At 71.5% G+C, this 21,544-nt stretch overlaps 1 protein-coding gene across 2 annotated transcripts; it reads left to right on the forward strand.

The window, feature by feature from the left end:
* The first annotated feature begins 14,720 nt into the window (after nucleotides 1-14,720).
* On the forward strand, nucleotides 14,721-21,061 carry TNFAIP8L1 (TNF alpha induced protein 8 like 1). Of its 2 annotated transcripts, none has more exons than XM_070058679.1 (2): nucleotides 14,721-14,878; nucleotides 19,716-21,061. In XM_070058679.1, exon 2 carries the CDS (start codon nucleotides 19,720-19,722, stop codon nucleotides 20,278-20,280), a length of 561 nt encoding a protein of 186 aa, XP_069914780.1. In that variant the 5' UTR covers nucleotides 14,721-14,878; nucleotides 19,716-19,719; the 3' UTR covers nucleotides 20,281-21,061. The 2 variants fall into 2 exon arrangements, with proteins under 2 accessions (XP_069914780.1, XP_069914781.1); XM_070058680.1 differs by lacking the exon at nucleotides 14,721-14,878 and adding an exon at nucleotides 15,947-16,029.
* The last annotated feature ends 483 nt before the right edge of the window (nucleotides 21,062-21,544 follow it).

The following is a 21,544-nucleotide window of genomic DNA, read 5'->3' on the forward strand; positions in this document are numbered from 1 at the left end:
CCGCCCACTGTGCAGGGTCCCTCTGCATGGGGGGCACCCAGTCCCCTGCCTCGAGGCCCGGATCTCCCTGCGGCCTCTGTCCTGGGGCTTTAGGCGGGCGGGGGTCTCTGAGCCTCGCTATCCCCTTGTGGGTGTGACCCACGGCGCTGGGCGCTGTGTGCTGTATACAGCAGGTGCTGCATAAGGCTTGGCGTCTTTAGCGATGTCTCTCGCACCCCTTGCCCCATCCATGCATGGCTCCCAGGGGGCTCCAGGCTGAGTGGGGGGCTTGGACCTGAACTGCCCCCCCCCCAGGCCCAGTGGGGACAGGAGGAGCCGGATCTCCCAGGGCCCTGCCTGGGCCTCCTGGTGACCGCAAGCCTGGGCCTTCCTGCCTGTGGCGTTTCCCTCCTGCCTTCCGGCCACCCCAGGGTGTGAGGCAAATCATGCACCTGCTGGTGGGCTGGCCCCACCCCTGTGGTCAGCCCCCATCCCTGTGTCTGTCCCCACCCCCTGTGGCCAGCTCCCACCCCTGTGGTCAGCCCCCATCCCCTGTGTCCATCCCCACCCCTGTGGTCAGCCCCCATCCCTGTGTCCGTCCCCACCCCTGTGGCCAGCCCCACCCCTGTGGTCAGCCCCCATCCCTGTGTCCATCCCCACCCCTGTGGTCAGCCCCCATCCCCTGTGTCCATCCCCACCCCTGTGGTCAGCCCCCATCCCCTGTGTCCATCCCCACCCCTGTGGTCAGCCCCCATCCCCTGTGTCCATCCCCACCCCTGTGGTCAGCCCCCATCCCTGTGTCCGTCCCCACCCCTGTGGCCAGCCCCCACCCCTGTGTCCTGCCTCCTGCCCTGTTCATGCAACAAGCATTTATTGAGTGCCTGCTGTGTACCCAGTCCCGGGCTGTGTGCCCCCAGAGTGGACAAGGCTGCCCTGCTGGGGGGACGGAGGCACAGGCAGGGGGCCCTGAGCCCTGTGGACTCCCCACAGCGCATGGGCAGGCGGGGACAAAGGCCCCGCGGGAGGCCCCACCCCCGGCGCGGCTGCCACCCAGACTTCAGCGCCATGAATGGGGCGTTCAGACCTCGCACCCGGGCAAGGTCAGGCCGGCTGCCCCCTCCCCGGCCCTGGCTCCCGGCTGTCTGCGCCCTGACCTGGAGGGGGCTGGCTCTCCCCCGGGCAACCCCGCAGAGGGGCAGGGCCGGCCTCGGGGTCACCGGAGCCAGCAGCGCCCTCCGCCGGGGGGTGGGCAGGGGGACTCTGGGCAGAAGCCCCGCCCCTCTGGGCCTCAGTTTCCCGGCCCAGGCGGGCGGGGAGGGCTTGCGCGGCGCTCGCGTCCCGCTCCGGGGCGGCGGAATCCAGGGCGGGATTTGCGGGCGCCCGCGGCCACCGACACCTTCTTCCCAGCGCACCCAGGCTGCGGCCGCGACTGCGGCCCCGGGTCCGAGGGGCCCCCCCAGGCCAGTTTCGGGGCCCCCGGAATGGGCCCGAGGCTGAGCCTGGCCCCCACGGCCCGGCCACTGCCTGCGCGCCCCGCGCCCGCGCGCCCCGCCACTCCGCGCTGCTGTGCGACCGCCGCCGCCCCCTGCCCCTCTCTGGGCCGGGCTGGAGGGCAGGGGTCGCCCGCGCCCCTGCCCCCTCCCACACGGGCCCCGGCCCCGGCTGCCCCGGTCTTCTAGAGATCGCCCAAGGGGCCGAGGCGGGGGGGGGGGGCGGTGGTCGCTGCCCGGTCGCGCCGCCCCCCTCCCGGCCCCCCCAAGGTCCGGGCTCCAGCCAGGGAATCCCCCGGGGGCTGCGAAAGGCCATCGGCGATTGGCTGGGGCGGCCAGTGACGTCAGGGCCTCCCCGACGGCCCCCTCCGCGGAGGCACGTGGGGGCGGCCGCGGCGGGGGCGGGCCGGGGTCTGCGCGGGTCCGGGGTGTCCCCCCAGCCGGAGCCGGCAGCTGGGCCGCGCACCCGCGGTTCCCCCCGACAGCGTCTGCGTGGTCCCGCGTCCCCCCCCCCCCCCAGCGCGACAGCTGCTCCGGCGGCGGCAGATGCGCGCCCACAGTGGCCCAGCTGGTCCCGCGGCCGAGCTGACCGCCCGAGCGGGGCCGCGCGAGCGCCCTGACCCTGGCCCCCGCGCTTTGCCTCGGCCTCCCGCAGGGCCCTCGCCAGTGAATGAATGAATGGGTGGCCTGGGGCTGAGAGCTGGGGGAGGGGCTGGGGAAACTGAGGCCCGGCGGCGGCTCCGGGGCCCTTCCACTTCTCATCAGCACAGCACAGCAGCGAGTTGGCCACCTGTGCGGGCCGGAGCAGGGGTGCCCCGCGGACTGAGCACCTACTGTGTGCCCTGCTGGCAGGGATGTGGCACCCGGCTGCCCGGCCTCGGGGCTGGCCTGGGTCCTGGTCCAGCTCACGCCGTGCAGAGGCCGGGGAGCAGCTGCATGGGAGCCGGGACACACAGTGGGCCCGCAGCCGGGCAGCCAGTGGGGAGACCCCCCACCCCCACCCCCCCGCCGCTGGCTCCGCGCCTCTGGCCGGAGCCGAGAGCACCACCCTTCATATGGAGCCGTGAACTCTGTCTTTGGGCGCGGGTGGGAAGCCGAGGCGGGGGAGGGCAGCAGGGGCACCTTGAATGGGCAGGGAGGCGTGAGCTGCCCGTCCTGAGCGGTAACCAAGCAGACGCTGGCACGGGCAGGCCACACGCTGGGCTCGGGGCCCACCAATTGCGAGGATGCGTCTAGCGATGCCTGGCGCACGGTGGGGCTTCCTCCTCCCACACCCCCGCCCGCCCCCTCGGACGCCTCGGAAAGTCCGCGTTTCTCCCTCTCTCCTCCCCTGGTCTCTGGCCCCTCCCGGGAGTCGCGCCGGGAGCCATGGCAAAGGCGCCGGCTGTGGGGGGCAGCCCCGGGCTCTCAGGGGCCCCACTTCCGGCGGCTGGACGGAGGGAGCCACGCCGGTGTCCCCGCGCGCGTGGCCGCCGGACAGGTGCATCGCGCGGCGGACTAGCACACAGCCCTGAAAAGGAAGGCGTGGGGGCGGCTGCAGCCAGGCGAGCCACACACACGGGGCCACGCCCAGGGGGTCCCTGGGGTGGGAGACAGGGCCGCAGCGGGGAGGGCTGGCCAGGGCAGAGGGGTCCGGGCCGCATGGCGCCGCGGAGCTGGGCACTGGCCCCGGCTGTGCGTCTCCCCGCGAGTTAGAGACAGAATCACACCGTGTTCCGGACGCGAGGCAGCGCCGGGGGAGGGGCGAGCGTGTGAATGACCTCAGCCCAGGCCGGCACGGCACGCGGTGACGCTGACGTCAGGGTGTGCGGGGCCCAGGGGCGCGGCTTCGCACTCGGCCCCTTCACACCCACCCCTGCGCGAGCCCGGCTGCCCCGCGTATCTGGGTCACCGCCCGGGGCACTTGGGAGGCGGTGCTGGGGACACGGCCATGACCGTGACCGACACAGCCCGGCCTGTCCTGGGGGAACCGAGCGGTCAGGGCCGGGGAGGGCTGGCCGACTGCTTGTAGGGATTTATTCATTTATTTGAGAGGCAGAGTTAGAGAGAGAGAGAGGGAGGGAGAGAGAGAGAGAGGGAGAGAGAGAGAAGGAGAGAGAGGGAGAGAGAGGAGAGGGAGGGAGAGAGGTCTTCCTTCCACTGGGTCACTCCCGAGATGACCGCCATGGCCGGAGCTGGGCCAGGCCAAAGCCAGGAGCCAGGAGCTCCATCCGGGTCTCCCAGGCAGGTGCAGGGGCCCAAGGACTTGGCCATCGTCCACTGCTTTCCCAGGCCACAGCAGAGAGCTGGACCGGAAGTGGAGCAGCCGGTACTCGAACCAGCGCCCATGGGGGATGCCGGCCCTGCAGGCGGCGGCTTCACCCTTCCTCTGCTCCCCCCAACCCCCACCCCACTCCCTGCCCCTCTCTGCTCCCCCCCACCCCGTCCACCTGTCCCCGTCTCTCTCCACTGCCGTCTCTGCCGCCCCTCCCCCAGACCCACGCCCCCAGGGTCTGGAAACCTCTGTGGGCAAACCCCGGAGGCCGGCAGGAAGAAGTGGCAGGCGCGGGCTGAGATGGCCCCCCACCCCCACCCTGCAGCCCCAGCTTCGGGTCCCCAAGGCCAGGGGAGTTTCTGGGGAGACAGAAGCTCACGGGTCATTTGCATAAAATCTGCATCAATTAGCATATCGGTTCCCAAAGTCCACAGACCTGGGACGTCCGGGCCGCGGCGTGGCCCAGCCCTGGCTGCTGCAGGCGTCTGGGGGAACAAACCGGCGGCTGGAAGGGAGGGCGAGTGAGGCGCATCACGGAGGGCTTCTCTGAGGAGGTGACACTGGAGCTGGGGAAGTGCGGCGGGCACAGCACATGCCCCCTGCGGGGGCAGGGGAGCGTGAGGGCCAGCAGGCACTGGGGCAGGTCAGCAGCCAGCAGGTGGTCAGACGGCTAAGAGGCCCCCCGGGCCGTCCTGCGGAGAAAGCGGCGTTGGGGGCCGGGATGGGCGCGGGGTGACCGGGGAGGCACCACTCGGGGTGGGGAGAAATGGTGGGACTGAGGGGCATTTTGGAGGGGCCGTGAGAAACGGGGGGGGGGGATCCGAGAGACCCTCCAGCCCCACCTCCTGTGGGCTCAGCGCCTGTCACCTCCTGCAGGAAGGCCCCCATGACTACCGCGGCCGGGTCTCAGCTCTGTGTCCTGCCTGCTCCGCCAGCGCAAGGCAGACCGGAGCCCCCACCCGGGGCGCGACAAGGAGGCCCTGACAGATGGCAGCTCGGGCTCAGGGAGCAGCGCCAGGGCTCTCGGGGTCGGCGGGGCCGGCGGGCGGCCTCTGAGGCCCGGCGCCCAGGCTCCGGGGTTAAGCCGCCGCGCGGCAGCTGCACCCGGGCGGACCTGCCGCGGTGACATCGCGGGGAAGCGGGGCGCCAGGTGCCCGGAACAGGCGCCGGCCCGGGCGCACGTGGGGGGACAGCTGCAGGGGGGGGGTGCTGGCAGGAGGCGGGCGCTGGCCCCCTCCCCCCACAGCTCCCAGCCCCTCCCGGGCCGCCGAGCCCCGGGCCGCCCACGGCCTCAACTCCCTGCGCTCAGGCCTCGGCGTTGCCTGCCTGGGGCACCTCCTCCGGGAAGCATTCCAGGCCTGTCCCCCAGCTGGCCCACGCTGATGTCCCCGTGCCCAGTGGGTGAACGCGGGGTGGGGGGGGGAGGCAGCATTTCCCACAGTCCCCCCCGTTTCACAGCGGGGGGAGGGGATCTGAGGGAGCTGGGAGTGGCGAGGGTGCTGGGGGTGTCGGTGCCCCCCACGGTCGGGGGGTCCCTGCCTCCACTCGTCCGGGCAGGGTTGGTCATTCGGGGGTGCTGGGAAGGTGGGGGAGGGCCTTCCGCTGGCCACACCCCCCGGCCCCCCCCCGCAGGACCCAGCGTGGGGCGGGATGGGGATGAGGTCACCGGGCCTTGTCCGTCCAGGGCCGGCTCTGGCCCCCCCCCCCGCAGCTGCGGCCGTATTTATAGAGGTGGGGGCGGGGCCGGGCCCCCACTTCCGAAAGGGATCAGCGCCCATGCCCGCTTCCCGAAGCCCACACCTGTTCCCGGCACGAGCCAGGCCCTGCGCCGGGGGGGGGGGGGGGGGGGGCGGCCTCGCTCCTGGAGCCCCCTCCGGGTGGGGGGGGGTGGGCAAAGCCGCCTGCCCCCCTCGCCGCGTGCCCCCTCCCCGGGCGAGCCCCCTCGGCCCCGCGGCCGCCTCTCCCGGTTCCCAGGCCCCCCAAGGCCCCAGAGCTCCGTGTGTCCCCCCCCCCACACCCGGGCCAGCGCATTGTCCTGGGCCGGGGTCCCGGGCCGCGGGCAGGGGTCTCTGAGCACACAGAGGGGGCGCTGGTCCCCGGGAGGGGCCACGCCCAGGTGCAGCCCCCGGGGTGGGGGAGGGGGTCCCAGGCAGCTTCCCAGACGGTGGCCGCGGGACCCCCAGTCCACTCGGCGCCCTGGAGCGGCCTGTGGCCACGCCCTCCAGGCGCAGGGTTCCTCCCGTGGGGGCGGTGGGTGGGTGGGTGGGTTGAGCTCTTGTTTTCAATTAATTTATTTGAAAGGCAGAGTTACAGAGAGAGAGAGAGAGAGAGAGGGGTCTTCCATCCGCTGGGTCACTCCCCAGATGGCCACAGAAGCTGGGGCGGGGCCAGGAGCCAGGAGCTCCATCCGGGTCTCCCACGCAGGTGCAGGGCCCAGCGCTTGCGCAATCACCGCTGCCTCCGAGTGCGCATGCGCAGGGAGAGGGGCTTGGGCGCGGACCAGGACCGAACCCCGACACTGGGAAGTGAGACCCGGGCGTCCCTGACGTGCTGTGCGTGCCTGCGCCCCCCCGCCCAGGCGCGCGTCTCCTTAGGACGACGGCCGGGTCCCTCGGGGGCGGTGCAGTCTAACGGGACCACTGGCCTAAATAATAATAATAACAACAACAACTGTGCAACGCGCATGTCTTGAGAACCCATTTCACAGAGGGAAAGACTGAGGCCCAGAATCCCACTGCTCCCGGCCGGGATTGGAGCCCCGGGGTCTACACAGCAGGCTGTGCACTGGGGTTCGCCGGCGTGTGTGGTCCCTCCGGGGTGGGGGGAGGGCCTGGGCCCCCAGCGGGGCGCCCGCGGGCCCGGGTGCCAGGCTGCTCCTCCAGCGTCTGCCTCCCGGAGCCGCCCCTCCCCCGGCGCGGCTGGCCCCGGCCCAGCGCTGACCTCAGCGCTGACTCCCCCGGGGCCAGGCGGTCGATTAGACTCGGCAGCGCCGGCCTAAGTAAAAGCCCCGCTGATTAAAGCGCCCGCTGTGGGCTGCAGGCGCGGCGGGGCCGGGCCGAGGGGGGGCTGGTCAGCCCGTGCCCGGCGCCTGCCTCCTCCGGGCTGGCCCCTTGGATTAGCGGGGCCCGGAGCACCAGCCGTGCACCCAGCCCCCGGGCAAGGCGCCCACCCTGTGCCCTCCCAGGTCTCCCAGGCAGTGCGAGCCGGGATGGGACGCACCGGTGAAGGGGGAGGCTTCCTGGAGGAGGTGACCACAGCCCAGATCTGCAGGAGGCGGAGCGAGGCGAGGGCGAGGGCAGTCCTTGGGCCTAGCGGCTAGGGCGCCAGTTAGGGGGCCAGCGTCGTGGCGCTCGGGTCAGCTGCGTCCCACCCCGGAGAGCTGGTTCGAGTCCCGGCTGCTCCGCTTCCCACCCAGCGCCCTGCTTGGCCTGGGAGGCAGCGGTGACGGCCCCAGGGCTGGGGGCCCTGCACCTGCGTGGGAGACCCGGATGGAGCTCCCGGCTCCCGGCTTCGGCCTGGCCCAGCCCTCGCTGGCGTGGGCATCTGGGGAGCGACCCGGCAGGTGGATGACCTCTCTCCTCTCCCTCTCTCCCTCTCTCTCCTCCCCTGCGCCCCCCACCCGGGGCCATGGCCACGTCCTGGGCCAGCTCGGGGTGTTCCCTGGACGTGCGGGGTCACTGTCACCCCAAATCCTGGAGGGAGACTGGAGGTGGCGGCGCTGGGGATGCGAGGGCTGGGGGAGGGGCCACGAGCCCGGGGGCGTGGCCTCCTGCAGCCAGGATGGGAGGGGCCCAGAACCTCCAGGAGGGCCCAGCTCCGCCCACACCTGGACTCTGCCCACCGGCCTTCGACTCCCGCACTCGCGTGGCCGCCGGCAGCCCCATCCGCCCCCCCAGGGGCCAGAAAGTGCAGGGGAGGAGTGGGGGGGCAGGGAGGAGCAGAGACCCCAGAGGGTCAGACACAGCCAGACCAGGGGGTCTCAGAGCGACCGGGCAGAGCCCTGAGCCCAGCCCCCCACTGCCTTCCTCTTTGGGGCCCCCCACGCTGGAACCTGAGGCCCCTCCCCCACGTCACCGACGCTGGGGTCCGCTCTGGAGCTGGGGGCCACGCCCCCCCCCCCCGAGGGCAGGGCTGCAGCAATCAGAGGTTGCGGGACGATCTCCTGGGTCTGGGTCCAGGAGGCTGCACATATGCGGCGCCTGCTGTGTGCACGCCGAGCCTTCTCCCTGCACCTGTGGAGGGAGGGTGGGAAGCTGATACCTAGAGAGGAGGGCGGCGCCGAGGGGAAGAACAAGCAGTGGGCGCCTGCTGTATGCCGGCCCGTGCTGCGCCGCGGAGTTTGGGACCTTAAGGCTGGTGAAGGAGAGAGAGTGGCAGCCAGGGGCGTGGTCTGTGCAAGGGTCCTGAGCTGGCACCAGAGAAAGGTCTTGTATTCAGCAACAGAGAGAGAGAGAGAGAGAGAGAGAGAGAGAGAGAGAGGTCTTCTCTCCTCTGGTTGGCTCTGCAAATGCCCACAACTCCCAGGGCTGGGCCAGGCTGCAGCCAGGAGCCAGGAGCTCCATCCGGGTCTCCCACGCAGGAGCAGGGGCCCCAGCACTTGGGCCGTCCTCCACTGCTCTCCCAGGCGCATTAGCAGGGAGCTGGATTGGAAGTGGAGCAGTTGGGACTCGAGCCCACAACCTGGCGCTCAGCTGGGATGCCGGCTTCTCGGGCTGGGGGCTCAGTCCCCCTCCCGGGCCACAGGAAGGCCCCTGTCATTCCTCCTAAACATTTTATTGTAGGAGAGTCCAGACTTGCCCGCAGCAGGGAAAAGATACAAGGACAGTGTAGCGACGCAGAGCCCTCGCCAGCTTCGCAGGTGGGAATGGGAATGGAATTCCCAGGGGGATACCGCAGCCCTACGTGCTTCCATCCGTATCTTTTTCAAAGACCAAGCTGAGGAGCCGGGGTTGCAGGGGTGCAGCTGGCACTCGGGACCAGGGAAGCCCATCTGCTGCCCACCCAGTCCCCGGGGACGCACAGCCCGGCAGGCAGTGGCGATGGCCAAGAACTCGGGCCCCACGAAAGTCCACACAGGTGTCACCGGCCCGATGTTAACTTCTCCTCGTAGGTCGCCACCATCTCTCCCTCTTCCCTCTTTCTGATTTTTGGTTGAGGTCTGTATCTTCCCAACAGTCTGAAGGCAGATTTTGTTGACCGTGGTTCCGGACGGCCGACCTGAGAGCCCCTGCCTTTTGGGGGCGAGTTTAGGCCACTCATGTTTATTGCGTTTTCCAGAAGCTTGGTTTCCCTTCCATCCCCCTCCCAGTAAGTTTTCAATGACCCCCCTTCAGCCGCATTTGTCAGGTTCCTAAACTCTCCCGTCCCTCTGCTCTGGGCCTGGGGGTGGGGGGTGGGGAGGGGTTGTCCGTGCAGCTCTGCCCCTGCAAGGGGCGTCCTCACGCTCAATCGCGGGCCCCGTCGTCCCCCGGGAGATGAGGTCCTGGCCGTGTGCTCACCACCCCTCGCCCAGTGCCGCCCTGCCTGGTGTGGCCCAGCAGAGGGTGGAGCGGTGCTGCCTCATGAGGGGGACAGCAGAGGGGCGGGGAGGTGGCGGGGTGGGGGCCGCTGGGTGCCTCAGTTTCCCCACCTGTAGCCCAGCACTGGATCCGGCCAGGGCTGAGCGCTGAGACTTTTCCAGAGGACGGAGAGACAACAGGGACAGGGCCAGAGGCGGGGTGGGGGCTCCAGGGTTGTTGGGGTGGGGGCTCCCCGGGATCGGCGGGGTGGGGGCTGCCCAGTCGGCTGCCTGGGCCCCAGAGCAAGGGTCCTGCGAGAGCTGCCGGGACCCGGCGCCGTTCACGCCACTGAGGTCGAAGAGCCCAGGGCCTGGGTCACTGTGTGGCCACATTGTGTGGGCGTGGTCAGTGTGTGGGCGTGGCCAGTGTGAGGCCGTGGTCAGTGTGTGGTCAGCGTGTGGCCGTGGTCAGTGTGTGGGCGTGGCCAGTGTGAGGCCGTGGTCAGTGTGTGGTCAGCGTGTGGCCATGGTCAGTGTATGGCTGTGGCCAGTGTGGCCTCAGTCAGTGTATGGCCACAGTCCGTATGTGGCCGTGGTCAGCGTATGGCCACGGCCAGTGTGTGGCCGTGGTCAGCCTGTGGCCGTGGTCAGCGTGCGGTCAATGTGTGGCCGTGGTCAGTGTTTGGCCACAGTATGTGGCCGTGGTCAGTGTGTGGCCGTGGTCTGTATGTGGCCGTGGTCAGCGTGTGGCCATGGTCAGTGTGCAGTCAGTGTGTGGCCGTGGTCAGTGTGCAGTCAGTGTGAGGCCGTGGTCAGCGTGTGGCCGTTGTCAGCGTGTGGCTGTGGTCAGTGTTTGGCCACAGTATGTGGCTGTGGTCAGTGTGTGGCCGTGGTCAGTGTGAGGCCGTGGTCCGTATGTGGCCATGGTCAGTGTGTGGCTGTGGTCAGCGTGTGGCCGTGGTCAGTGTGTGGTCACCTTCGCTCAGGATTTCTGTCCTTTGTTGGAGAGTGCTGGAGGCCGGCTCAGCCCTGCGGGCACCACGGGGTCCGGGACGGGCCCCCGCGGGAGCCGAGTGGACACCGGGCAGCGGCCTCTGTCTTTAGATCCTGGAGACGTTGGACTCACGCACTCTGGGAGGGGCGGGGCCGGAGCGACCCCAGTTCTGCATCCGCGGGGTCCTGGTCGGATCCCGGGCAGCCGGAGGGGCGCCTGCAGGCTGCTGCCTGGACAGACCAGGCCGCAGGGGTCCGCCCGGCCCCTCCCCCATCCAGGAGGCCGCCCGGCCCCTCCCCCTGCCCCTCCCCCATCCAGGAGGCCGCCCAGCCCCTCCCTCTGCCCCTCCCCCATCCAGGAGGCCGTCCGGCCCCTCCCCCTCCCCCTTGAGGGGTCCGCCCGGCCTCTCCCCCTCCCCTCCCCCGTCCAGGGGGCTGCCTGGCCGCAGCTGGGAGACCCCCGCCCCAGCCACCCCCTGCAGAACCCAAGTCCGCTGACCCAGGGGAGCCGCGCCCGTCCCGGGAACTGTGGGGCCGTGGGAGACGCGGGTGCGGGGTCTCCAGACGCCCTGCGGTGGGGACCCTGAGCCACGCGGCCCGGCGGCGTGGGGGCCACGGGAGCGAGCCCAGCTCCCGGCCCCTCCCCCGCTGCTGCCGGCCGAGCGGAGAATAGAATTTTATTTTTATAACTCCTCGCTTCTCCGAGCTCCGGGCTAAATTTAAAAGGCGGTGGAAGTGGGGTGCTGCTCACTGGCGCCCCCGGGGGAAGGGAGACCCCCAGGCTCCAGGCGCCCACCGTGGCGGGGTCTTCCCGCACCCCGGGGACCCTGGGCTGCCCTGGCCTGCACACCCCGCCCCGCAGCTGTGGCCCCGGCTCCTCCACCCCCAGGTCCGAGAGCGTCGCCTCCGGGAAGCCCTCCGGACTGCCTCTCCCGCCGGCTTCTGGAATGTTCTGTGGCATATTCCGCGGAAGGAAGCGGTTCACCTGGACAGGGCGGAGGCCGGCGTCCCGGCAGACCCTCGCTCCGGGCCCTCACCCAGGCTACTGCACCAGTCCGTGTAGGCGGCGGCTCTCGGACGCCCCGCCCTGCACGCCGCAGCTGGGGCCAGGCGGCCACGCAGGGGGCAGTGGGCGCCGTCCCCGCTGCCCACCAAGGCCCGGCCGGAGAGCCCTGGGTCCATTTTACAGATGGGAACATGGAGGCCCCCTTGCTGTGACCACAGCGCCTGGGCAGCCTGAGGGGGCCAAGGAGGAATTCCCTGATGTCCGCCCGGCCCCTCCGGCCCCTGGCGCCCCGCGCCCGCCTCACCCTCGGCCGACGCCCTGCGGACCCCGGGGAGGAGCCGAGCGGAGGCCCCGGGGCGCGGCTGCCGGAGCGGGCGCGCGCATGGCCGACCCCAGCCCCGGGCCGGCGGGGGCAGAGGCGGGGAGGAGGCGCGCGCGCGCCCCCTGCCGGCTGCACGGAGAACGCGCCGCCTCTCTGGACTCGGTTTCCCGGTCGAAGCGGTGCGGGGTGCGGGGAGCGGGGTGCGGGGAGCGGGGCCGCCGCGGTCGCTCCCGGGCGGGCCGGGCGCGGGTTCCGCTTACGCGGCCCGCAGGCGGCCGGAAGCGCTCGGCCGCGGTGAGCTCACCGGGGACGGACAGGTGGCCGGCGGGGACAGCCGTGCGGACGCTCCGCGCACCTGCGCCCTGGGCTTCCGGGAGAGGCGTCGCTGAGCCGGAACGCCGCAGGGCTGGGGGCGCGGCGCCTGGGAGCTGCCTCCCGCAGGAAGCCCCCCGGGATTGCGCGGCCCTTCCTGGGAGCTGTCCTGTGTGCGCGTGTTGGGGGCGGGTCTCGGGGAGATGCTGCGGCCCGGGAAAGCAGTGGAGGACGGCCCGGTCCTTGGGCTCCGGACGTTGCGGCCAGTTGGGGAGTGAACCAGCGGGTGGAAGACCTCTCTCTCTCTGTTTCTCTCTCTCTGCCTCTCTCTCTCTCTGCCTCTCTCGCGCGCGCGCTCTGCCTCTGTAACTGCCTTTCAAATAAATACATTTTTTACGCCTCAGGTGCGGAGCTGTCTGGATTCGGATTTCAGGCCAGGAAGCGCCCATTTTCTGGATGGAGACGCTGAGGCGCCCGCCCCAATGCGCAGGAGATGGGGGAGGGGCTCAGTGCCTTTAGAGCCGCAGCAGGTTGGGGTCCCCAGAGAGCCCCCTCCCCCGCGGACTGCGGGGCCGTGTCGGGGTGCGGGGGAAGCTGATGGGTCTGGGACGCGGGGTGACGCGGATCGCACCGGCCCCGGGGCTGCGGGCAGAGCGCGCCCCCTGCCGGCCACTGCCGGAGTCGTCGGCGCCGCCCCCCCCCCCACTCCCCCAGCTCCGCATGGAGACCCCCGGCTCCACCGCGGCCTGGGCTGAGCCCGGATCCCGGTGGGGCAGGGGGTTCGGTGAGCCCCGCTACGGACCCCGGCGGAGGCCCACCCACGCTCCGCCCTAGACAGAGCGCATCCGTGCGCGGGGAGGGTCCCCACGCCCCCAGGTCAGGCCGTGGACTGGGGCAGAGCCCTCGCGCGCTGTGGGCCTCCGCCGCGGGGCCTGTGACCGGGGGCGCCGTGTGCAGTCGGGGGGCGCTGTGTGTGGGAGGGGGGTGCCGTGTGCGGGCGGGGACGCCGTGTGCGGGGCCGGGGCTGTTACTGGGCGGAGGGCGGAGCCACAGGCGCTCAGTGGCCGCCCCCTGCCCCACCGTTTGCAGCGCCCCCGCCGTGGGGTCCAGAACCTTCCAGACCGCAGCCCGGCCCGGCCCGGCCCCTGCACCCCCCCCCCCGGGGGGGCCTCCCAGGAGTGGAGCCTGCGGGCTGGGTGCCGCCTGCAGGTGGCAGGTGAGGGGACTCCCTCCGCTCCGGGAGGGCTGCGTGGGGCCCCAGCACCACCGCGGGCCGCCCCCCGCCCTGCCTCACGCGGACCCGGCTCCTGTCCTCGCTTCCGGTCTCTGGGGCTGGGCGCGAACCTGCTGGGCGTTGGGGCACTCTGCCTGGCTTTCTTCTTAAGATTGATTTGAAGGGGGGGGGGTCTTTCACCTGCTGGGTCCCTCCCCAGATGCCCACAGCAGCCGGGGCTGGGCCAGGCGGAAGCCAGGAGCCGGGCGCTCCTTCCGGGTCTCCCACGCAGGTGCGGGGCCCAGCACTCGGCCGTCCGTGGTGTGCGTTAGCCAGAAGCCGGAGGTGTCAAACAGGCACCCCCAAGGGGCCGTGGGCATCCCACGGGCAACTCATTCCCTGCCCCAACGTCTGTCCCTTGGGGGCCTTCTCGGAGGACCAAGGGCTTTGTTGTCCCCATGTCCCGGATGGGGAAAACCGAGGCACAGAAAGCCACACAGACGCGGGCCAGGACACCAGTCCCTCCCCACCCCCCAACTTCACCTGCCTTCCCCTTACCCGGGCTAAACGCAGCCCCCCCGAGAGCCCCCCACCAGCCACCTGATCCAAAGAGAGGGTCTCCTCCGCTGGCAGCCCCACCCCCACCCCGGGTCACCCACTGGGGCCCGGGGGTCATTTTGTTTGTCCTAGCTCGGGGCTGCAGGAGGTCGGGCACGGCCTGGGCGGAGGCCAGGGTGGGGGGGCGCTGCTCCCTGCCAGCCCCCAGTATCTGTGGAGAAAGAGCAAAGCAGGCCCGGGGGTGGCTGGGGGGGCAGGCGCAGCCGCGGGTGGGAGTCCCGGCGCCCCCCGGCCTGTGGGAGCTCCGGCCAGCCCCCCCCAAATCGGGACAAAGTGGCGTCTCCCTTATTCTCCTCTCCCGAGCCGGGGTCTGCCTGGACCCCTCGTGCAGGGCAGGACCCCCACCACCACCAGGAAGCACCGGCTGCTGTGCCTGGCTTCCTGGAGGCGGCGGCCCAGCCGCTGGGGCCGCGGGGGAGCCGGGAGGCGCTCCGGGCTCCGTTCCCAGGACGCACAGCTGCTTCCTCCCGGCCAGGGGCGCCCAGCTGGCCGGGCCGCGGCTGCGCGTCCTGCCCGCGCGTTCCCACGGAAGTCGGGGCTGGGCCTCAGGGTGTGCGCGCGGGGAGGGGCTGTTCTGGTGGGGTCCCCAGGGCCGGAGACCGCCTCGAACGTCACCCCACACCCACCCGTGACCCTACAGCCCTGGGCGCGCAACCCCTCCAGGGGCGCGGGGCTGCATTCCCAAGGGGTCCCTCCCCCGGGGAGTCGGGGCGCGGGTCCCGGGAGGAGCCACGTGGGCCCTTCCTGTTCGAGTCTCCGGCTGGCCCCGGGCTGCTGTCCCGCCTTCCTCCCTTTTCTTCGCCTGGCGCCCCCCCCCCGCCCCCCAGTCGGCCGCGCCCGGGCATCCGGCCCCTTCCCGAATCCGGAGGAATCCCCCGGCCGCCTGGCTCCGCCCCAATCCCCTGCGCCCCGCCCTCGCTACGGTCGCTGCTCCCATTGGCCGCTTTGTACCTCGCCCGCTCTGTCATTGGCTGAGCCCGCGCGCTCAGCCCGCCTTCCCCGGCCCCGCCCGAGGGAAGGGGTGTGGCCTGGGGCGGGGCGGGGGCGGCGGGAGGGCGTGGTCGAGCGCGCGCCCCGCCCCAGTCTCCCGGTGCTGGTTCCTCCGTGGCTGCGGCGGCGGCAACCGGCCCGGACCCCACGCAAGCGGCGGGAGAGACCCCGGACGACCGGACACGCGGGCGAGCCTCAGCGCCGGTGAGCGGGCGGTGGTGGCGCGTCCCCGGCCCAGGGCGCAGGCCGGGGGCCTCCCGGCCGCCCCTCTCCCAGGCCCCTGCATGCCCCCACTGCGTTCGGGCCTCAGTTTCCCTGTCTCTGCCTCGCTGTATGGGCCAGGGGGACACAGATTAGGTCTGGGCGCCCCCCTGAGGCCTGGGCCGCTGCTCCGGGGCCAGCGCCCACCGCCGCCGCCGTGGGGCCCGGGGTGGACTCTGCCCCTTTCACCCAGGGCGCCCAGTGCTGGGCAGAGGACAGAGCCCCGAGGGTGCTCCCGGGGGTGGGCAGCCCGGCCAGCGCTGGCTTCGGGCTGGTCCCGGCAGCCTCAGAGCCAGGGCCGGGGTCCCCCCTCCCCCCCTGGCTATCCGCCCGGTGGCCGCAGGCCTCAGCCTCAGTTTTACGAGCTGGGAACTGGGACTGTGGCCGCCACGGTAATGGGGTAATTGGCAGGTGCCCTGACCCTGCGCTGTTGACCCGAGTCTGACCGGGTCCAGAGGGGCCGGCGCTTGGCCAGGGAGGTGGAGCCGGAGGCAGGTCCCCCGCCGGCTTTCTCTCCGAATCCTGGTCTTTCCCATGAGGGCGGGGGAGGGGGCGGCCCCAGCTGTGAGCCGACCTGGGGAGTGGGAGGCTGTGGCTCCCGGAGCCCCCGGGAGTGGTAGACGCCCCAGGAGGCCCCGCTGGGTCCCAGCTTTGCCCCTCGCTGGCCGTGGCAGCTGGGACTATCTGGAGCCTGTTTCCTGTCCGAGCTGGGTGAGGAGTAGCTCCTGGGAGAGGGGGGAGGGATGCTGGGAGGACCCAGTGCAGGGAGGGGGTTGAGCCCTGCTCCAGCCACACAGGCCCCCTCCAAGGCCTTCCAGTACCCAGGCACGGTCCAGCCTCAGTGCCCTTGCACGTGCACGCCCTCTGCCTCCCTAGCAGGTGCGCGGGCGCCAAGTTTAAAAGATGCCTGGGTGGGCTGGGCCCGCAGACCTGCTCGGGCCAGGGCTGGGCTGCAGGGAGGGGCGGAGGAGGGACCGGCGGAGGACGCCGTAGCCATGGCAACGCAGAACAAAGCGCCGCCCGCGGCGCGCACACACCTGGGCTGAGCCGACGCGCCCGGCAGAGGCTGGGGCGGCCTGGGATGGTGGCGGTGGGTGAGTGCTGGCCCCCGGGGACGGGCGGAGGAGACAGCAGCCCCCCAAGGGCCCAGGGACCGGTCAGACGGGTGCAGATGCAGGCGCCGCGGTGTCCCCTCCCACGGCGTGGCCTCGGGCGGGCCGGGCACGGGCTGCAGCCAGGACAGCGAGGAGCCAGCCAGCCGTCCAGTTGGATGCTAAGCAATGGCTGGGGGCTGTGCAGGTGCAGCCCCGGGTGAGGCTGAGGCCAGGGAGGGGGCAGCCCCCGGGACCCGCGCCCGTGGACGCTGGGACACCGGCACCTCTGGCACGGGGGAGCGGCCGAGCGCGGCCCAGCGAGGGCTGGGTTCAGACCCGGCTCTGCGCGGCGCCGCGCCGCTCCGCTCCGCTCCTGGGCTCCGGGACTCAGGCTCCGCCGCTTCAAATGCCGCCCAGAGAGCCGGGCTCGGGGAAGTTGTCCGGCCAGAAAGAGCGTGATGTCCAGGGGTCATCGAGGGACAGATGGATGTGAGATCTGGGAGGGCTTCCAGAGGTGGTGACATGTGAGTGGGAGACAAAAGTGCCTGGGGAGAGCCGGTGCGCGGCTCACTAGGCTAATCCTCCGGCACACCGGGTTCTATCCCGGTCGGGGCGCCGGATTCTGTCCCGGTTGCCCCTCTTCCAGGCCAGCTCTCTGCTGTGGCCCGGGAGTGCAGTGGAGGATGGCCCAAGTGCTTGGGCCCTGCACCCGCATGGGAGACCAGAAGTACCTGGCTCCTGCCATCGGATCCGCGGTGGCCATTGGAGGGTGAACCAATGGCAAAGGAAGACCTTTCTCTCTGTCTCTCTCTCTCACTGTCCACTCTGCCTGTCAAAAAAAAAAAAAAAAAAAGTGCCTGGGGAGAGCCGGGGTGGGAGCCTCCAAGGCCGACTGCAAAGGCCCTGGGGCAGAGCGAGCGGGGAGCCATGGAGGGCTGTGGGCCTCAACTCAGGTGCACAGGTGTCCCCTCTGGGCCAGACCGCAGGGAGGGCCTCCCACGTCCTGCCAGGTGACCCCCAGGCTAGCACTCCCACTGCAAAACCTTTGGCTCAGGCTGGACGGCAGACGGCCCTCAGCCGTGGCGGGGTGTGGGGTGCGTGGGGTGCGGGAGGCTCAGGGTGGGGGGCACGGGCCTGGGGCGCCCCGACCCTCACAGCAGGGCCTGAGCAGGCCCATCAATTATTGACAGCTGGTGGCGTGGGACATGAATAATTCATGAAGGGGGCGGAGCTGCCGGGCCAGGGCTGCACTGGGGAGGGGGCGGGGCTCCCGAGGGCCGACTTTTGCTCTCTGGTTGTCCACCGGGGAGGTGGCCGAAAATGCCAGAGCGCGGGGGTCATCGGTCCACGGCGGGGGAGTGGGGCGCTGGGAGCCCTCGCTCTGGCTCTCCCGCCACAGCTGACATTCAGCAGGTGCTGAGCCACTGCACAAGCACTGAGCACCAGCTGTGTGCCCTCGACCAAGACGGACCTCTGGCTCCCCCTGGTGGCCTCACGAGAAGCCTGGGTCCCGGCTCCGGTCCTGACCCCAGCCCCCTGCTAGACCCAGGGTCTGCGTCAGCCCAGCCCGCGGGCGGCCGGACGCTCGCGCGTCTGTGGCTGCCCCAGCGCCCCCTGCAGGCCGACAGCGGCCGCTCCTGGGCGCGCTCTGCAGAAGCCCGGGGCAGGGCGCCTGGCTGCGTCCGCATGACTTCTGACCCTGGCCTTTCCGGGCTGTGGACCTGGCTCAGGACACGGCACGAATGTCCCGGACCCCTCCCCCCGCGCCGTCTCCACCTCTTAACCCCACGTCTAACCTGCCCAGTAGGAGGGTGGGCATTTGGACCCACGGTTAAGACACCGCTTGGAGCACCTGCCTCTGATATCGGGGGGGTCCTGGGTTCGAGTCCTGACTCTTCTTCCCATCCAGCCCCCTGCGCGCATGCACCCCGGGAGGCCGCAGTGAGGGCCCGAGTGCTGGGCCCCTGCACCCTCATGGGAGACCTGGATGGAGCTCCCGGCTCCTGGCTCCCGCCTGGCCCAGCCCTGGCCGTTGCACACGCTGGCAGTGTTTGCTGAGCGACTGCGTGAGTGTTCAGGCCGAGCCCCCGCAACTTTAGCACCCTGCTTCGGTGGCCCCGACGCCTGGCCCTGCACCGTCACCGGCAGGAAGGAAGCCGGCATTTATTTTGGGCCTTAGCCCGCTCCCCCGGGACGGCCGTCAGAACAATGGGCCCGTGGGGAGGAAGGCGGGGGCGTGCAGCTGGCAGCCCAGGTGTGCACGGGGCTGGGGGCCGCTGCTGGGCCCCGCCCCTTTTCCTGCGGGCCTTCTACGGAGCCTGGGAACCAACCCAGGGCTGGCGGGTCCAGGGCGGGCAGGAAGACCCTCGGGGGTCCAGGGCCTGGGCCTCCTCCCCAGGGAACCTCGGGACTCCGGGCCCAGGAGACTCCGTGGGAACAGTGCAGAGCCCACCCCTGCCCCAGGCCCAGCGCCGTGACTGGGGGAGGGGCACCAGCCCGGGGAATCCAGGTGGGCTTCTAAGAGGAGGTGATGGCGGCACCGAGATTCGAGGGAGCTGAGCCATTGCAGGGGGAGTCCAGGCGGCGGGAAAGGCACCAGAGAAAGCCGGAGAGGGCATCAGGTGGGACCACACTGGACACCGTGGCTCCAGGCAGCGGGTGCCTGGGGCCTCCGCTCACCCCCATTATAAGACGGGGAAACTGAGGCAGGCGGCGATTACGTTGCCTGCTCGGGAGGCCAGCGCTGGGAGCAGGCCCTGATCCGTCAGGGCCCCCGGCTGGGCTCTGGGGTGCCGAGGTGCCGAGGGGGGTGGCTCAGTGTCTCCCAGCCTCTGTGTTCCGTCCTGCAGAATGGGCCACCAGCCCAGCGCCCGGCAGAGACCATGAGCTGGGCCCAAGCCGGTGGCCAGGGCCGGGGGCAGCCGGGGTCTGGGGACCAGGGAGCCGGCAGGGAAGGCCCCGGTCAACGCTGGCCTGCCCTGACCCCTGAGGGCAGGTGAGGACGTCCCCAGGGGTCGGAGCTCACACACAGGGCTTTGGGGGCTCCCGGGCGCCCCTGAGGCCCTCCTGGGGTCCTGGGTCCCCGGCTCTGCCTGTAGAAGTTTCTGGACTGAGGACACAGGGTCAGGCCTGCTGCCTCCCAGCCCAGTGCGGGAAGCAAAGCCAGGAGACGCCTGGCCACTTCAGGGGCCGGCCATGCAGGCTGAACTGGGGGTGAGCCTTGCACGGGGAGGCGCCGGGGCTGGGGCCCGGGGGAGGCGTGGGCTTGGTCCTGGGACCCGGGAGGATGCATGGGGGGGTGGGGGTGGGGGTGGGCGGGACACCCAGGGACGGACCCTGCGCCTGTGCCCTGGCCGGTCCTCCCTGGCCACCTGCCCGGCCCCTCCCTGGGCGGGAGCAGCGGCACCCCAGGGTCCTTCCAGGGCCCCACGGTGTCCTCCCCAGGAACCCACTGCCCAGGCTGCTACCCCCCCACACGCACCAGCTGACTCCAGGCCTAAGCCCTGGGCACCGCTCTGGGGGCGCCCCGAGAGGCCGTGCACAGCTGGGGTCTGGGGCTGGCGGCCCCGCCCCAGCTGTGGGAGGGGGGAGACTGATGAGCGGGCCTGGGGGCGGGGCCTGCGGTTTCGGCCCGCCCCAGCCGCTGGCCCCTGACGCGCTGCCCCCTGCGCTGCCCCCTGCCGCAGGGCCATGGACGCCTTCAGCCCCCGCAGCCTGGCCCTGCAGACGCAGAAGAAGCTCCTGAGCAAGATGGCGTCCAAGACCATGGCGGCCGCCCTGGTGGACGAGGCGAGCGGCCAGGCGCTGGACGAGCTGTACCGCGCCACCAAGGAGTTCACGCGCAGCCGCAAGGAGGCGCAGAAGCTGGTCAAGGACCTGGTCAAGGTGGCCGTGAAGCTGGACGTGCTGCTGCGGGCCGGGCAGCTGGCGGCCGCCGAGCTGGCGCAGCTGCAGCGCCTGCGCCGCAGGGCACGCAGCCTGGCGCTCACCGCCCTCAGCTTCCAGCAGGTGGCCTTCACCTTCGACCGGCGCGTGCTGGCCGCGGGCCTGCTCGAGTGCCGGGACCTGCTGCTGCAGGCCGCCGGGCCGCACCTCACGGCCAAGTCCCACGGCCGCATCCAGCGCGTGTTCCGCCACTTCGCCGACGGCGACTTCCTGGCCGCGCTCTACGGCCCGGCCGAGCCCTACCGCTCGCACCTGCGCGGCCTCTGTGACGCGCTCGGCCGCATGCTGGACCAGGACCGCCTGTGACCCTGCGGGCAGGGGGCCCTGGGCTGGCGGCCGCGCGAGGCGGGACCCCGGGGCCGGCCGGGCAGTGGAACTGATCGGAGCCCACGGCGGTTTCTCTGCAGCAGCCACTGCCCGGGGCGTCCAAGACACTCGGAGAGGCAGAGGCCACCCGCCCGCCCGCGGGTCCCCTCCCCGGCTCCCCCACCAGGGCGGAGGGGCCCCAGCCGGACTTGAACCCAGGCACCGCGCGGGCTTCCTGTGGCCCCTTTCCCATCCGCTTCCCGCGGAGTGTTCCCGCCCCTGGTCAGCCCCAGCCCCGCCCTGGGCCTCGGCTACGCGCGTTTGCGGCGCCGCCCCGGGTGCGCGGGGAGCATCCCATGCCGGCCCCAGGCCTGGGCCCCCTCCTGCCTCTCCCTGGCCTGCCCGACGGGGCGATGGGCGAGTTATCCCCAGGCTGGGGGCGCCTGCCATAATCCTAACTTTCCAAACTCGGAGGCCACCTAGGAGGGGCCCGCAGACTGCGTTGTGGGAAAAACGGAATTAAAAGACGGGTCTGGGGCGGGGGCTGTGGCGCAGCTGCTTAAGCCGTGCCGGGGACCTGGGCTCGGGTCCCGCGCACGCGCACCCTGGGCCCCGGCACCCACGCGGGAGACCCGGTGGGGCTGCCGGCTGCAGCCTGGTCCTGGCCTGGCCGCTGGCTCCTGGGAGTGAACCGCTGTACGGAAGATCTCTCTCCCTCTGCCTTTCAAGTTTATTGAATGCACAAACATTTAAAAAAGCACATTTATTTTGGCGCAAATAATTCTGAAACCCACGCGCGTTCTTTTTTACGGCACCGACGGTCCCCGAGCCCTCGCGGGCCTGGGTGTGGTCTCTGCACCCAAGCCTGTCCCTCTGGTCCACGTCCCAGAGCCCTGGGCAGCGCCTTCCTCCCGCACGCCTGGTCTCCTGCCGCCACTGCCACCAGGCCCTCCCGTTACGGAGGTGACAGAGGGGCTGTGGCGCAGGGGTGAGGCCGCCGCCTGCAGCATCGGCTCCAGTTCCAGTCCCTGCGGCTCCGCTCCCACCCCGCTCCCTGCTGTGGCCCAGGAGACAGCGGACAGCCTGAGTGCTGGGCCCCTGCGCCCACTGGGAGCCCGGGAAGCTCCCGGGTGCGGCCTGGCCCGTCTGGGGAGTGAACCTGTGGATGGAGGCCGCTCGCGAGCACTCTCTCTAATAAGGACGTCTAAACAGACACAGGAGGCCCGAACACACGCCCACCCGGGGAGCACACGGGGCTCGGCGC

The sequence above is a fragment of the Oryctolagus cuniculus genome, chromosome 16, assembly GCF_964237555.1.
Source record: "Oryctolagus cuniculus chromosome 16, mOryCun1.1, whole genome shotgun sequence".
NCBI classification, from domain to species: domain Eukaryota; kingdom Metazoa; phylum Chordata; class Mammalia; order Lagomorpha; family Leporidae; genus Oryctolagus; species Oryctolagus cuniculus.